Genomic DNA, 17,342 nt, shown 5'->3' on the forward strand with positions numbered 1-17,342 from the left:
GTTTTGGTTTTAAGCATGGCTACAAGAAAATTTTAAGGTACCTACATGGCTGGCAGTTTTTTCTATTATAACACTGCTGTACATTCTGCCACCAGAGGTGAAGTATGGAGGACAGAAGTATTTTTTTTCTGTATACTCAGGTACACAGTTTAGACTGTGGGAAAGATACAGAACCAAAACGCAGTATCTTCACGAAATGAATGACCAAAAAAAAGGAGGAGGACAGGAGGAAACCAAGAAGAATTTGACTGAGAGGGAGTGAGGATGAGAGAGAAAGGAAGGAGAGAAGGAAGGATGGGAGGGAGGGAAGGGGGAGGGACAGAGGTAGGAAGGAGCAGAGGGGCAGCATATGTATATATGGGTGTGTAAGTAACTTCAACACAGATCCACCTGATTACTTTGTGGGTTGTATTTGGATCCCAGGAAAAGAAACTAACTTAAAACAATAATGGAAGGAGTTTCCATTTTGGCACTAGGGGAACAAATCCAACCAGTAGGCATGAGGATGGGGGTTCGCTCCCTGGCCCTGTTCAGTGAGTCTGGGATCCAGCATTGCCATGAGCTGTGGTGTAGGTCACAGATGTGGCTGGGGTCCTGCATTACTGTGGCTGTGGTGTAGGCTGGCAGCTGTAGTTCTGGTTGGACCCCAAGCCTGGGAACATCCACACGCCACACATGCGGCTCTAAAAAAAAAAAAGACTTAAAATGTTTGTAGGATAACAGATATTTTATTTTTTATTATAATATTTTTAATTTAGGAATAATTTGAAAAATGTAGAAACCACAGTGAAACTCAAGAAAGCTTTTCATGACATGGACGGTTAGGGGCTGCCCATTCCACAGCACAATGCCAGAAATACAAGTCTACAGAATGACTAAATCAGAAAGTTTCCAACATATAAACAAATATGGTAATGGACACATATCAGGAATCATCAATCAGGGATTGATAAAGCATGGCAACTTGTTAGAGAAACAGCATCACAGAAGAAGAAAGTTCATGGCCTCTAATTCATACACCACTAAGCAAATGACTGATCAGAGAGAGAAAAACAGGTCTTTCCAATGGACAGATCTCACAGGGCCCTCCAGAACAAAGCGTCCAATGCTCGAATGACAAGAGTGGTGGCAGGCAGTGTGGACACTCTCAGCCTCCTGCGGGGCTGTGCTAGGAAGCACACAGCAGGCACTAGGTGGTGCTCTTGGCAAAAGCTTTCCCCTGAATTGCATCAGGAGGAAATCATCAGACAACTGAAGGATGCAGACTTGTGAGCCAGACAACTGACTTGTCCTCTGCAAACCAGTCAATGTCCCCACAGTCAAAGACAATCACAAAAGGTGAGGAGACGTTTGGGGTTCAAAAGGACTCAAGAATTATAGTCACATAAACTTCTTAGTCCTTCGGAACCCCAAATCTCTCTTCTCCTCTTGGTTGTCTTCTTTGTGGAGACATGGACTGTTTGAAGACAGACAGGCCAGGTGTCTGGGCCACTGGCCTACATTCTGCAGCTGTCTGATAACTACCTCATGAAGACACTCAGGCGGAACACTTTCGGCAAGAACACTGCACAGTTAAGGGCGTCTGCTCCGACCACAGCCCGTGTGCTGACAAAGAATGTCCAGGTGGACATGGGGCCTTCTGCCAGCGGCTCCTGATGCCTGTGTGAGGAGGATGAATGTGGACAGGAGCAAGGGTGAAGGTCGCTCCAAACTGTAGTCCATCTGGGCCCTGGTCTCCTCATCGACTGATCACACCCAAGACTGGGAGGAGGCCGAGGACTGCGATTTCTCTCATGAGATCAGTCTTTTGGAGTAAAAACGGTGGGTGGAGGAGGTGATGGTTGAGATGCTGATTCTCAGGAGACGATCCCTCCAGTGTTCCTTTGGGGCTTCAACTTGATTGGCTGTTGTAGGTTTTTCTCATCAGGTGGAAAAGGAATCTTTTCTGCTGTGGTTTCTTGGGGTTGGGCAATAACTCTTCTTCGTTCTGGAAGTAACAGATACCTGTGAAACACAGAGAGAGGAGAGGAGGTGAGAGAGGACAGAAGAAAAATCAGTGAGAGTCTTTGCAGGGTCCTGCTGAGAGCTGAGCCTGCAGGGATGGCCACATGGTGACTGAGGCCAGGAGCAGGCTGGGCTCCTGCTGACACGAGGAGCTGAAGGCAGAGCCACAGGCTGGCTGGAGGGGAACGTGAGAGCCATGCCTTAGAAGTTCATCCAGCCTCTGGGGCAGAATCTAGGGACCCCTGTCCTCACCCCACCACTGCTTGCTGATAACCCAGCTCAGACCTGCTGCGGAGCCTTAGCCAGGTGCCCCCACCCAGTCCTCCGCAGCCACTGCACTCTTGAGGCCCCTTCCTCTGCACTGAAGGATGGCCTTCTCACCGTTCCAGGGATGGATGTGCTTAGCATCCCTCTCACACATTCCGAAACAAATTGCGCTCCAGAGCAGGGGGTCCTTGGTAGAGAAACACACCCTGTCCTACCTCTATGCCCCTGTCCTCTGAGGAGGAGAGGCAGCTACAGGGAGCGCCCTGCAATGGGAGACCCACTGGGGCTTCAGAATGTCTCCGATTCTCCTTCCACCTTTCATAGATGAGGACCTATGCTGCCAAGGAGCTGAGGAGTAGTTGAGCTCAGGTGGCCTGTTATGGACAACACGGACCCTAGAAGCCAGGCCACAAGCCCTTCCCACCCATTTGGAGGAAGAGAGAGGAAAGGCTCCCATCCGGAGAGGTCTACAGGCACTAGGAGCGGTTTGGTCAACCTCCTGGACAGGAAGAAGTCTTTACAGAGAAGCGCTGCTTCAGCAGAGCTACAGAAAGAAGGGAGTTTCTCTGAGCTTCTAAGTCATGTTCTTTTGTGTACTGTATCTGGTACTCTAAACACTGTGAGAAACTTGGATCCAAACACAGAGCTTGTATATCCAGCGCATCTATCTGCCTCTTTCTCTTTTCTCTTTTCCAAGCTGCACAAATAGTTCTGTGGAGAGAAGGCTAAGTCCATCACTGGCTGATATTCTGCTTTTCTATAAAGAAGCCACAAGTGGACCCTGCCATCCTGGTTACTGACATCCTACCAGATCCGTCGTGCTTTGAATCCTTAAATGTTTATTCACAGAGCTTTAAAAAACCCTGCTAAGCAAACCTCACCTGAAGGGAGAATTTCAATGGCTTGGTGTGCGCACCCATGTTAGATCCAGGCTCACCCAGTTTCTATCTGGAATTACATGATTTAGAGTTACTTACTAGGGCTAGACTACTTCACACCACTCCTTTTGCTTCTTTCCATCCCTTCCACCGAGAACTTCTTTCTCCCTGGCCCCACAGAGTTTCCGGTCATCCTTCTGACACTCTCATGGAAACCATCTGCCTTCTCAATTGGGTTTGTCTGAAGCAAGGTTCATCCTGTATTCTTTGTCTCTCCCTGAGTCGTCATAAGCTTGGTCCAAAGTTCATTCACTACAACGCTCTCCTAGATTCCCTGGTCTCAGATGCCCACTCAGGTCATGTTCTGGAATTTTACTGCACGTGTGGCAGGAGCAGGTGAGTCAAAGGGCAGGAGGTCTGAATGCCTGCTCCCCTCATGTCCTGAGCACTGTGACGACCGGGTGTCTACATCTTGGTTTGGCCAGCGTGCCAGGAGGGCGCCATCTACTGTCCTGCACCGAATGCCAGCTCCAGTGTGTCCCTCACAGGACTGCCCACCTGGCACTGAGGGGACCTGACTCCAGCCTGCCTAGCATTCCCACCTATGACGCGGTTCTTATGCAACTTTTGTAAGCAGGACCCTTTTTCTCACTTTCAGCCCTTCCTCATGCAAAAAGTTGAGCATGAAGGGTTTTCCTAGGTCCACGTTGCCAAAGGAAAGCCACATGCAAGTGAGTCGTTAAGACCGTGGTCCTGGATGCAAGAGGCAGTGGAGTTGGAGGGGGAGGGAAAGGAAGCTGAGGAAGCCAACTGCGTGTGTGATTTCCCGCAAAGCACCATGTATTCAGCAGCCTTAGAGATGCTGTTGGGATGAAAAGACCACAGGATCAGGCTTTCCTGGGGCTAAAAGTAGGACAGAGGGAACATCAGGCGAGCAGTCGCAGGGGCACGGCAGAGTCAGATGCAAACAAAAGACTGAGAGGCAAGGACCTGGCAGGGTGGCAGCCCCTGGAAAGCAGGAAAGACCACGCAGAGGGAGCCAGAGCTGTGGAGTCCACAAAGGAGGAAGCGAAAACCTAGTGGGAGACTGAGCTGTGGTGCATAAGGAGAAAGGGCATGGAGGAGCCTGAAAGGTGATTACCTCGGTAGCCTAAGCAAGGAGGCCAGGGAATCTGCAGGCCAGTCTCCACTTGCTGAACTGCAGTTTTCTTTGGATAATCTTCTCTTTCAGGAAACTTAAGGCATGAAGGTGGTGACACACGTGACACTCCTGCCTGCTGGCAGCTGAGCCCTCACCCTCCAGCTTGGGAGGGGTCTTCATTCCGATGGAAGCATCCAGACCCAGCTCTGAAGAGAAAACCACAGCCAACAGGATCCATCGTTACTCATGATCTTCCTGTGACTCCCTCCTCCACCCCCAGGGACCTCCGGTAAAGACAGTGTCCAGGGACATGAAGGGCCATCGGGAAGTGCGTGGTGAGGGAAGCCACTGGAGACATTTGGTACTTCTTTCCTTCTGTTGATACTCCTGATACTAGTGAGACTACCATGAGGCAGACATGCTCCCAAATGCCCAAAAGGTGTCGAGAACAATAACGTTGAGAAAAACAAAACGTTCCCAGGGAGAAAAGACCAAGACAAGGAAACCATGCCACACGCGGGTTGTACTTATTTGGCGGGATGAGAGTGTAGAGACCAAGCAAAGTCACAGGTGAAGGAAAAGCTCAGGACAGAAAAGCCCTGGGGAAGGCTAAACCTGGAAACAATGTTAAATGTGCATCAATACATATCATAGGGCATATGTATATAGATACACACACCCACATATACACACATCCCGTACACATATTGTTTAGACACACTCAGTCCCCACGAGGTATAGAAGGTGTGCTGATCAATGAAAACATCCACAAAGTGTGCATGGACATTAAACCAATGAGGCTGCTGACAGTTCATTCTAACAGCCTCCTGATGAGTTGAATTTGAAACAAAGAACGGAAACAAGAAGAAGGAGAGAGTGAAGGTCTGGTGGGTAGCATGAACTATGACATATGGGGGAGGAATCGAGGAGTATGAAAGTCAAGGGCATGGAAAGTATCCATTGTTGCAAAATCTTCTGTGAAGCCGGGACTGATGCTCAGGCCTCCGAGGAAAGTGAGCAGGAGAAAGAGTGACTCAGCCAGAGAGCTTGGGACTTGGCTGGGAATGTGGGAGGCCAAGGCCAAGAAAAAGAGAGGCAGGAGTGAAGAGAAGACAACTAGCTACCCCAGGACCTAATGGCACCTGTCAGGGCTACGCTTCCCCACACTCCCTGAGCACTTTCGAGGAGCCTCTCCAGGATGCTCCGTGCTGCTCCTTCTCATCTCACCTCCACCTGAGAACCCTGGTCCCTCCTCATTCTCAGGTGAGGCCAACGCCTAAGGGACAAGCTGCCGGCACCCGAGGCTCCAGCTGGAGAGGTTGAGACTCCTGGAGGGTAAGGATGGCACATGCCCATCGACATGGAGGTGAGGGGTTGAAAAAATCAGATTGAGGAACGTTAAAAAATCCGAGAAGTGAATCCTGATGAGAAAAAAACTGACAGCTATGGATAAGAGTAAAGAGGTTGAGATAAATGAGGTGTTATCAAACAGACCGACTGGTACACTTCCCGATGAAGGTGGCTCTTTATTTTCAAAAGAGGGGGAAAAACACACAACTCTGTCGCCCATCTCCTTGGCCTGAACTCCCTATTCCCCTCTTCTCTCTTACCTCGGAAGAGTGGCCCTTGGTTCCCAGTATCAGTGTTGGCAGTAAAGCCCTGGATGTTGGAGGAAAGGCGGAGCCTGGCTTTGCCATCACCACGATCTAAATGCTGGCTGAGGGGCAGCTGCAGATCATTGGCCACCTGGGTGCTTGTCTGCAGCTGAGCTTGTGAACTTTGCATCTCTGGCCTTCCAAAACTCGAAGGCACTTTGTGACAATCCCCCCAGGTGTCACCTGAAAAGAATAACAGGTTCAGTAGCACCCATCCAAGGTTTCCTTTGCTAAGCCCTCCATGAACACCCATTTGTGATGACCCAGCCTAACAGAGAATCCACACAGTGACCCAGACAACACAGGCAGCCATCATGTACGGGAAGGAGATGCCATCTTTATGGCTATGCCTGGGGATGCGGAGAGGCCAGGGGCCAGGCTGTGATGTCCCTGAGACAATAAGCTGCCCACATGACCCGAGAGGGTTTGATTTGCAATAAAGTCACACCTATTATTCTCTGACTCATACCTCAGTCCCTCAGCCTAATGAGAAGGCCTGAGGGAGAAAGAGTTGTTGGTGTCTGCCCACAAGACTAAAAGACCAGGGGAAGAAGTATGGCCTCGAGCCTGCGGGTACTGGTAGAAAAGGGAGTTGGACAACGATAGGACATGGACAAAGCAAAGAGAACACCCCAATTCTGGAGCCTTCTCAATGTCCTTCTTCATAAGTGTTGGCGGCTCTTCTGCCTCCCCACACATGTATGTTCTGTTCCCACATGGGGTCTAGCAAGTATAAATAGTGTAGTACAGGCCTGAGTCCTGATACGAGCTAAGGCACAGAAGGGTTGCAGAACCAGAATTTGTGTCTCTTCAGGGAAGTCATGAGGTGCACAGTCCTGAGACCACACACATCTCCAGGGGGTCTGGGCCCTGACTACTCACTGGTTGCATTGTGAGCATCAGGGACATCCATGTTCTCAAATGAGAGGGTGGCAGCACTCCTGTAAGGCCAGAAGGAGTCCGACAGGTCGGGAAGACCTGGGCAAGACCAAGTGCTTCCATCCAGTGAGTTCTGTGGGACACCACACTCTGCCATCGGCGGCAGTTCCCCGCGGAGCCTGGTGGGGGACGGAGGCCTGAGGATTCACCCAAGAGTGATCAGGAATCTTAGAGTCTATGTGGTTTGGATCAGATGATTAAGAGTGTGGCGAAGGCCGCCAAGGGGCTGGCTGACCCATTAGAGAGGGACAAACTGGGTGTGTATCTGGGGTGGGGGCAGAGTGTGTTTTTAGAGGGTCAGGAAATAGCGAGGACAGTCGGTCCTCAGTGCTCTGGCCAACGACAAGCTGATGAGGAGGAGACCGAATACCTCCATACGGTACAGTCATGACCCACAACACAGAGTGTCACGTAACAGTGGTGTCAGCCCTTCATTTCGATGGCACTGAAAGTGGGAAAGGGGTGGGAATGGGCCTACAGCATGGGGAGGGGGGTGGGGGGGCGCCTCTGGAATCCCAGGCATCTCAGGCCATCAAGGCCTCTGTCTCTCATTATGGTGGCAATAATATACTATCACTGTCAGTCTCCATTTCTTGCTATGAAACCTATGCCAACATGCTGATGCCAAACAGGCAGACAGCAGACGTGAGAGAACAAGTGAGTGCCACAGACCCCTGGGACATAGTTCACGTGGGTCACCTGACTGGGGGTCACTACCCTTGAGAGCATAACGAGAGACGGGAAACAACATGGGCGCCACCATGAGAGCAGAAAATGTCACACAACAGGAGAACTGCTGGTTGGCAAAGTGGAGGACACACATAGACCCAGCACTTTCTGCTTCTCCCTGGGTCAGAGGTCTGCAGATGTCATTACTGTATGAACAGCCCCACATAGTCAAAATTACCTGGGGACAGGTGGCTCTGGTTCTTTCACCCCATTACGATCATGTGGGTTTTCTGCAAAGAAATTAACAGCACAGTTACTTTAGGCAGATCCCCTTAATTTGCTCCATCCTTTGCCTCACATTTGCAAGGGTCATAAATACACACAATGTGAAAACAGTCTATTGTGAGAGAAATATTCCCGGAGGCCCTAGACAGAGTGTCAAAAGAGGGCACTGAGTTTCCGTCTTGAGGCACCAGACAAACCTCCTTGTTAGGATAAGTCACCCTCACAGTTAGCTTATGTCCTGAGACTCTGCAAACAGCTAAACATAAATGTTTCCCCGCAGATCCTGGGGAACTTCCTCACTATGAGCTCAGGGCTTGCTATGATATTCAGGCTTCTTCCAGCTGAAAGGCTTGTTAATGCATGAGATGAAGGACATGCTGAGCTTAGACGGACGAGTGGAATCTACACCCCAGCCAGTCCAAAGACTCTTCAGTGCTACAGAGAAACAGGGGCCTTTCTATTCCTAAGGTTGCAAATTCCAGGGCCCTTCCTCGCTTCAGAGACATGCACCAAAGTTGACAGTGGTGCTTATGTTCTGGTTCCAGAAGAGTCGGGACAAGAGAAGACAAATGAAAGGATGCAGACTCTAGGCTGGCAGACGTGAAACAGCGTTGTGACATTTCCAAAGATACAAGCAAGACTGGCAGCAGCCTCAGAGAGGGGTAGAAACTCAGGAGGCACATTGCTCAGGAATGACAATGGGAGCATTTCATGGGAGATGGGAGACTCATCCAAACTTAGGAGGCTTGAACGTTAGTTCCTGGCCATGGTGGCAGAGGTACATGTGAGTCTGGCAGGACTGCCTGGGGGCTAATTAATTGCCAGTGGCGCAAACATGACTAGAACTTGGACAAAATCATTACTTCATGGACTATGTCATTTTAAAGGCAATTGAAGGGGAAAAAAATGAAAAGCATTACAGAGAAACAAAAGCTAAGAGATTTTAGCACCAGCAAGCAAGCTTTAAAGGCAACTGCAGTGCCAGGTTCCAAACATTATGTCAGCATACAGTCTACCCGAGGGGATTATTCCTATCAGACTAGGCGAACAAAGAACATGCAGGCTACCTGGGGGACCAGCTGGAATTTCACCCTCTGCAGCAGGAGAGCAACCACAGGCTCCATCCAGAGCAGACCCCTTTTTCTGTTCATCAAATGCCAGTTTTCCATCACTGCAAGGCGGGTAGCAGTCAGAACCTTCCTGCTGAATGCAAGGAGCCAAAACAGCTTCATCTGGGAACGCCTGGAGCACTTCCTCCTTTGCAACCTCCTGCAACTCCGCGCTGTGCCAGATGCGGAGGGGAAGACGGAAAAGTAAACTCAGAGGAGGTTTTCTAGCTCCTGTTCAGGGGAGGCATAGGGAGCAGACACAGAGAGCAAAGCGGCAGTCTTCTTCCAGAAGGGAGAAACCACCCTCCTAGATGTGAGGCGGAGTGTGGCTGCCATGGGGAGGGAGAGAGAACAGCACAGGCTCGGGGTTCTGGCCCCACAACCAGCTGCTGGAGGAGAATGACCTCTCCCTCAGGCCACAGTCAGGACCCCAGCACACACAGAGGACTGAAATCCTGGCTCCCTCGGTTTTGCAGACCCTGTGTGGAACTGAGTGTACACTGTCCGAGTGAGTACGGCTCTGGAGGAAATACAGACTGCAGGACCTATTTTATCCAGAGCATGCTACAATATGAAAGGTTTTCCAGGTTCTTCCCCAGCCTCCCAACACTGACTAACATGCTGATGCCAAAAGGACTCAAAGCAGATGTGCGTCTCCCCCGGGTTTAACCCCCCAGGAGAGGACTGGTGATTGCAGGATTTCTTGTGTTTGACTCTTTCACCTGCGGCTACTCACTGTGCATCACTAACCTTGAGGGATTAAGAAACGGAAACCCATGGGAGTTCCTGTCGTGGTGCGGCAGAATCCAATCTGACTAGGAACCATGAGGTTGTGGGTTGGATCCCTGGCCTTGCTCAGTGGGTTAAGGATCTGGTGTTGCCCCGAGCTGTGGTGTAGGTCACAGACACGGCTGGGATCTTGCGTTGCTGTGGCTGTGGCATAGGCTATGGACTACAGCTACAGCTACAGCTACAGCTCCCATTAGACCCCTAGCCTGGCAACCTCCAAATGCCATGGGTGCGGCCCTCAAAAGACTGAAAATAAAATAAAATAAAGAAATTGAAACCCGTACCACTATCCCAAGGGAAATAGACAACTTTGTTACCAAAGGAGATATTTGACTGTTGCCTGAAGGGATGAAAGAGTTATTTTATACTGAGCAATTTCTGGTGTTCCCTGCGTCTGAGGTCTCCTGGTATCAGTACCGACATTCACAGCCCTCAAAGCTTCAGAGTTACCTGGGGGGCAGTGGCTCTTGTCCATCCACTTCCTCATGACCATTCTGATTTTCTGCTAAGAAATTCAGAGACAATATGTCACACGAGTTAAGCACTGCTCACACTTGGCAACTCAGTGCACACACCGACCACAACGACATTAATATTCTCAGTGTCAGAACAGAGTACCTCGGCAGAGATGATCCGGGACACTTCAGTGAAGGCTTAGGAGAATTAGCACTGCGGCCAGACCCATTAGGGAATCGCCTCCTGATCTGGAAGAACCTTCTCCCAGCATCCTCTCTGCTGAGGCTATACAGATGGCTAAGAGAGTGGATTTCCCCCAGAGATCTTAGAAAATGAGCTGAGGTATGATCTAGAATTGTTTCTACACTACTCGTTCGTCCCAATGGATAATGTAGTTGTTGATGGCTTAGAGGAACTTATACGTGAGACTAGAGGGATGGATGGATTGTGTCAACTCTCCAATGGAAAGGAGTACTTGGTGCTACACAGAAACAATGGTCATGCAAGGCTGGACGCACTACCTTCATGGAAACATTCAAGGAAGGCAGGGGGAGAGGGGACTCTGTCTGCATTTCAGATGACTGCTGAGCTAAGACACGCCAACACAGAGACCGTGGAGACGGGGGCTCAGAGCAGGGAAAGCAGGGAACCCTCGTCTCCTCACACACAGTCAGGTCTGCCCTTGGGTCCGCACAGGGATAGAAAGGCCAGGACCTCCTACAGCATGAAAACTTAGATCATTACAGGGGACAACACACATGTGCCCCAAACTAGGTCTGACAGTCACTTCCTGAGGATGTCCAGCTGGGCTGAGTGAGACTTTGTCACACCTGACTGGGGTCCATTGGCCTGAAAGTGGGTCCAGGTGGACAGAGGCATGACCTCGACCTAGGAAGGGATGAAGGCTCCCTGACCTAACCTGGTGTTTGGGTCTCATAATCCATCTTTTCCCCTGACTCGAACCGACATATATCTACAGGGTCTACCTTCGAAGAAGACCTTGCTCAGTCTAGACGGGTTGTGGGGAACAAAGAATAAGCAGGCTACCTGGGTGAGGGGTTGGAACGTCATCCTCTTTGGCGTGGGAGCCAGCACAGGCTCCATCTGCAGCAGGGCCAACTTTTGGCTCATCAGATGCACATGTGCCATCACCCGAAGGCTGGGTGCAGTCAGACCTTTCCTGGACCACTGAAGGGGTCGAAATGCATTCATCCTGGGATTCCTGTAGCACCTCCTCCTTTGCAACCTCCTGCACTTCCACGCTGTGCCAGGTGGGAAACGAATGACGGAACATTAAACTAAGAGGGACAGACACCAAGCTGTCCCGGGTGGTCGCAGGGGAGGCACAGGGAGTGGTCCCAGAAAGCAAAAGGGCAATATCCTTAAAGAAGAAGGTAACTGTGCTGCTGTGTGTGAAGGGCAGTGTGGCTCCACAGGTTGGGAGGCAGAGAGACCAGCACGTGCTCCCTGCCCTGGCCACACATCGTCTGATGAGGAAGGACACTCAGCCATCCCAGTGTGGGGCTTTCCGGAACATGAGCCACACATGAACTACCACACCAGGCGCTAGCACCATGTGCCTGAGTCACATGATATTCAACATAAAGCAGCCAAGGGAATTCACCGACTAAAGCAACACAGACTCCCAGAGATGCTATGCCTTCTTTTAGGAACAGAAAGCCCTCTAAGGCGTCTTATTAGAATGACTGTCACATGACAAGTACATTTGGGACATCTAGATAATTTTCTTGGTCTTTAAGTCTTGGATTTACTCCTTAATTACTTGGTCTTTATTTCTTTGAAGTGACCTTCTTCCGAATAACCAAAAATATCTCACCTTGGAGTTCATGTAGGAGAGGCTAGATAGTCCCTGTGTGCACAGGAGATCCTAAGGGCAGTGCATTGCCTTGGGTCACACACACAGGTGCCACAGAGACAAGACACAGGCGAGCCTGAGTGGGAGGAGGGAAGGAAGAAAATTCAGTCTGCACTTTGCTTCTCCTGGCATCTGGCATCTGTGACTCTCTTGACCTCACTTACTCTTCTTCCTGGGACCTCTCCATATTTTATCTCCCCATGACCACATCCTGACAGGTGCTGTTACCTGGGGGTGAGTGCTGCTGCTTCGTCGTCGTCCTCCTTCTCGTCTTCATCACTCTCTGTAAACAAATTCAGAACTCCCCAGTCAGCTTCTGCCCTCTTCTCCCACGACAAACACAAGCACTCATGTGGCCATGGAGCCATACATATCTATGTGAGAGTTAGGATAGTGGTGACGGTCTAACGCATTGTCTTTTAGCAATTTCCTTGCCTCCAAAGGGCTGGATCACCACGTCATCAGGCAAACATTGCAGTTGTCTCTTCTTCCTTATGTCACGGCACTGGTGTCCAGCTTCCATCTCAACCTGTACAACGGTATCATCCCTCCTGCCACAAATTCACCATAAACTCCTGCTCTGTATTTTTTGGCAGCTCTCACAAGATCCTCTCCTTTCTACAAGGAGAGGAAGAAACACCAAACCCCACATCCCTCCATCTGGGGACATCACGGGCTCATCAAGTGGGCTTGTGTGTGTGGTATCAAGGGAAATTCTCTCCATGGAATGTGTTCCACCCTAGACAGCTTTCCCAGCACCAAGTTCATCAAGTACATCAAGGACCTTCTCCAACCCCTCACACGAAGGGGCCTTCATTTTTCTCAACTACATTTGTTCACATCCCCACATTTCATCACTAAGGCCACCATCGAGTGATTGATCCCTTATACAGATGAGGAAACTGGTATCCGGAGAGGAACAGTCCGTCACTCAGTCCCAGTTCTAAAGGCAGCACTCAGGCTGGAAGCAGGCAACTGTCACACGTAGGCCAGGGCTCCTTTCCCTCCACAGGCTGCCTCCTGTCGCAGCCTCCTTTCTGTGCTTTATCCCTGGGTGCATGCTGCCTCCTGCACGAAGGCCCTCGTCCATCAAGGAGGAGGCAGAAGAGTTGGAATACTCTTTCCCCTACCCTATGCGTTTGTTTCCCCTCTGTCCTCACCCTCAGCCCATCCTAGTCCTACCACAGCCCCTAATGGGCCATGAAAACCGAACAGCTCTAAAAAACATTCCTAGTGAGCTGCTCCCTGGGGGCCCAGTGGGTTAAGGATCTGCTGTTGTCACTGCTGTGGCACGGGTTCAGTTCCGGGCCCAGGAATACCATAGTCTGCAAGCACAGCCTACAAATCCCCAAAACATGCCTAGTGAGGTGTGAAGACTCTTGGGGACCATGGAGCTGCCCAGTGCAATCGGGGTCTGTGGCCCCCTTACCTGGGCTGAACTTGCGGGCGAGGCGCTCTGCCAGCCTGTGTCCCTCAGTCAGCTGCTCTCGCAAGCCCTGCCCCTGGTCCTTGTCAAGGTCTTTGTGGGTGAGGAGGTCGGTGAGGTGCTGAACGAGCAGGACACAGTCATCCCTCCCTTCCTTCACCTTCTGCCGTAACTGGGTCAGCTCTCTTGCCTGAGCGTGAATCAGGACATCCAATTCCCTGAGGGGGCACACAGGTACAATTTGAAATCCCAGAGACATGGACCACACACTCTTAGGGCGTTTGATGCTCCCTGGCATCCCCAAGGAGCTCTCGATGCAGAAGTCTGACACCTAGGGGGTGACCTTTCTGGGGCGGAGAGAAAGGGGGACGGACAACAAAGGCGGCCTCTGGAACAGCCAGAGCTCCCCTGAGAGTCCTTGACATCCCATTCCTCGTGTTCTTCTGGGAACAACCCCAGTGTCCTCCTACACCTGCTTCATGGAGAGGGCGCTCCAGGTCTTCCCTCAGCCATGCCCGTTTCCACACGAAAATACACATCAGGCACTGGCAGGCACTGACACAAAGCCAGACACCCGGTGTGGACAGTCCGGCTGGTGTGAATTCGAAAGACCAAGAGAATGCCAGGGTCCAGGATGGAGGCCAAGCTCGAGTCAGTCAGGAGGGGATTGTGAGGGAAGGGAAAGGAGGTTGGCATCACAAAACACTGCAAATGGACAAAATGCTCCTGAGCTCTTCACTTGATTTGAATTTGGTGAATTTCATGTGCTGTGATTTCAGATCAATGATTTGTTTAAATAGCAGAGTTGGAGTTTCCTGGTAGCTTGTGGTTAACTCTCCGGAATTGTCACTTTTGTGGCTCATATCTCGGTTGTTTCCTTTCTTACTTTTTTAAAAGAAATAGTGGATTATAGTTGTTTTACAATGTTGTGTGAGTGTGTGCTGATCAGCAATGTCATTCAGTTATACATATATTATGATTCCTTTTCATATTCTTTGCACATGCTGTGCTATATAAGTAGGATCCTGGGATATATCTGTGTTCATATATTTAATTTTAAAACATTTTTAAATTAAAGTATGGTTGATTTATATGTGGTGTTGGTTTGATTCCTGGGATGGGAACTTCCCTATGCCTTGAGCATGACCAAAAAATGAAAACTTTTTAAAAAGCATGCAGAGTTCCCATTATGGCTCAGTGATTATCAAACCGAATGAGCATACATGCAGATTCAAGTGCGATCCTTGGCCTTGCTCTGGGTTAAGGATCTGGCGTTGCCGTGAACTATGGTCTGACTTGACCCCTAGCCCGGGAACCTCATATATGCCGCAGGTGAGGCCCTAAAAGACAAAACAAACAAACAAACAAACAAAAAAAAGACATGGAAAATGAGGCTTTGAATAACAACTGGAGTTTCATGATAGCATGTGGTTAAGTCTCCAGCATTGTCACATTTGTGGCTCAAATTTCTGCTGCTGTGCTGGGATTACTTTGCTTTTTCAAAAAAGAACAATGTTGGAAGTTTAGTTGTTTTACAATTTTGTGGAGTGTGTGCTGAACAGCAATGTCACTCAGTTACATATATATAGATCCTTTTCATAGTCTTTGCATATGCTGTGCTATACAGTAGGATCCTGGGGTATATCTGCTTTCATATATTTTATTTTAAAACATTTTTAAAGGAAAGTATGATTGATTTACACATGGTGCTGGTTTGATTCCTGGGATGGGAACTTCCCTATGCCTTGAGCATGACCAAAAGAAGAAAAATTAAAGACAAAAAAAAGCATGGGAAGTTCCTGTCATGGCTCAGTTAAAAATGAACCCAACTAGTATACATGAGGTTGCAGGTTCGAGCCCTGGCCTCATTCAGCTTGGTAAGGATCTGGCGTTTCCCTGAGCTGTGGTGTAGGTTGCAGACGTGGCTCAGATCCAGGGTTGCTATGGCTCTGGCGTAGGCTGGTGGCTAAAGCTCTGATTCGAACCCCCTAGCCTAGGAACCTCCAGATGCCACAGGCATGGCTCTAAAAGTCAAAAAAAAAAAAAATCATGTTAAATGAGGCTCTGAATAACAACTGTACTCCATACTTCACCAGTGGCTGTTCTCTGATTACGTCATGAGTATCTGTGCCTGGGTGCCTGCCATGAGCAGTTCGGTCCTCTCCTGGCCCAGTGTCACTCCTGGCCCCACTTCACAGAGGCCTAGACCTTCCACTGGCCTCCCTGCACAGAACCCTCCTTACCGGAACCTCTTGGCCAGCGCTGGATCCTCTGCCAGCCTCTCTGCCAGCTTCACCACCTTAAACTCTAGCTTCTCCCCCAGCACGGATTCAATGATGTCTCTGTGCCCTTCACACTCTGCAAAAACAGAGACGCTGCCTCAGGGGGAAGCTGGACACGCGGCTGTGGTCACTGCCTTCAAGGGAGGAGGCAGAGTCCATCCCAAGGGCAGGTGTAAGCCCGTTACCAGGCTCTACGCAGGGATTTCCACATCTGATTCCTCGGGCTCCCAACTGCACGGCCTTCCAGTCCTCCCCATTTTAGAGCTGAGGAAAGACAAGCTCCAAGGCACAGAAAGGAACGAGACAAGATTAACTGCTGTTTGGCAAGGTCAGAATTCACACACCCCCAGACTGACCCTCAATCAAGGGCCACGTTCCCAGGACTTGTTCCCTCTGAGGTGAGACACGGAGCAGGGGCCTGAGGGGGCAGTTCCTTGGTGCCTCAGTTCTCCCACCCTCTGCCAACTGAGGGAGAAAGAGCCACCTCTGCCTGCCCTGGATTGTGGTCAGAATGAAATTCATTTTGACAAAGGGGAGAGAAGATCAAGTCTGGAGAGTGTTTCGTTTCCTAGAAGGAAGCCAGTGACCACTCATCGCTTGGTTGCCCCCGACCCCTAGGACGTACGGTATTTCTGCAGCTGGTTGGCCAGGGAGTAGGCAGTAGCTTCGGATACAAGGAATTTCTCCCTGAGGTCTCGGAAGTCCTGCTTGCTCTGGGCCAGCTGCCGCTGAAGCTCCTGGTTCTCTCGCATGAGTTTGTGTTGTGCCCTCAAGTCTGATGAAGGGCCAAGAGACACTGCCATGGTGACACGTGGCAGGAGAGCCAGGGCCTGGGGAGAAGACACCCAGCACAGGGTGGATTAAAGCACGAGGAATCCCATAGGCTGAAGCGGGAATGAGGGATGAGGAAAACTGGAATTCTTAACTTACCATTGGGCACACCCGAATCAACACCCCACAACACCGGAGGGTCTGTATCCACAGAAACCAAGTTCAAGATGCTAGAGCTCAGAGCCCAGGACCCTGCCTGTAGCTCAGATGGGGCCTGGCATGAGGAAGGGGGACCCAGGGTGCCAGGGAACTGTCTGGAGTTGCCACAACAGAACTGGAAGGTGGGGGGAGGGTTGATGGAATCTTGGGGGCCCCTGGATTCAGAGGCCTAGGCCATGCTGATACACAAGGCTGCCTGGTGCCTTGGGAAGGTCGCCAGCCATGGGGACACCCCCTCAGCAGCCACACTTCATAGGTGTCTGCACTTGTGCTAATACCACTGCGCTAGCTTCCTCCCTCCAAAACACATCTGCGCAGAGCTCTCATCTTCACTCTCCTCTGTTTACCCAAAAATCAAGACACAAGTAGTTTCCCAACATGTCCTATTGTCTTAAGGGCTCTCACGAAGTCCCCCCACCTTCTCTGGAAATGTTAACACATTCTAAATCTCTTCCACCAGTGAAAGACATCAAACGTTTAGACTGTCATGAAGTTCTTCCTTGGGCTTCCCCAATGTGATCTGTGACATAAACGTGTAGGACAAAAGCTGAGTATAATGCTAAGGGAAGGAATAAT

The 17,342-nt window shown here is 50.2% G+C and overlaps 1 protein-coding gene across 3 annotated transcripts; it reads right to left on the reverse strand.

The window, feature by feature from the left end:
- Positions 1 to 706: 706 nt before the first annotated feature.
- Positions 707 to 16,883, reverse strand: LOC102159001 (NBPF family member NBPF6-like). Of its 3 annotated transcripts, none has more exons than XM_085023407.1 (13): positions 16,707 to 16,883; positions 16,402 to 16,606; positions 15,738 to 15,852; positions 13,498 to 13,712; positions 12,297 to 12,351; positions 11,240 to 11,454; positions 10,187 to 10,238; positions 8,906 to 9,120; positions 7,792 to 7,843; positions 6,828 to 7,003; positions 5,901 to 6,128; positions 4,291 to 4,496; positions 707 to 2,004 (listed from the first exon to the last, which is right to left on the reverse strand). In XM_085023407.1, exons 1-12 carry the CDS (start codon positions 16,707 to 16,709, stop codon positions 4,300 to 4,302), a joined length of 1,728 nt encoding a protein of 575 aa, XP_084879533.1. In that variant the 5' UTR covers positions 16,710 to 16,883; the 3' UTR covers positions 707 to 2,004; positions 4,291 to 4,299. The 3 variants fall into 3 exon arrangements, with proteins under 3 accessions (XP_084879533.1, XP_084879531.1, XP_084879532.1); XM_085023405.1 differs by having other exon boundaries at positions 6,828 to 7,021; positions 10,187 to 10,241; positions 16,707 to 16,877; XM_085023406.1 differs by having other exon boundaries at positions 10,187 to 10,241; positions 16,707 to 16,862.
- Positions 16,884 to 17,342: the final 459 nt, after the last annotated feature.

This window comes from Sus scrofa, chromosome 4 (assembly GCF_054392235.1).
Source record: "Sus scrofa isolate SSC_HxYL_T2T_F1_AM1 chromosome 4, Sscrofa_HxYL_maternal_Yorkshire_Landrace_v2.0, whole genome shotgun sequence".
Lineage (NCBI taxonomy): Eukaryota > Metazoa > Chordata > Mammalia > Artiodactyla > Suidae > Sus > Sus scrofa.

Coding starts and splice junctions, on each gene's coding strand:
- LOC102159001 (XM_085023405.1), bottom strand. Junction 10,242..11,239: donor CGTTCCAACCCCTCACCCAG/GTAGCCTGCTTA, acceptor TGAATTTCTTAG/CAGAAAATCAGAATGGTCAT. Junction 7,022..7,791: donor CCAGAGCCACCTGTCCCCAG/GTAATTTTGACT, acceptor GTGAATCCTCAG/GCCTCCGTCCCCCACCAGGC.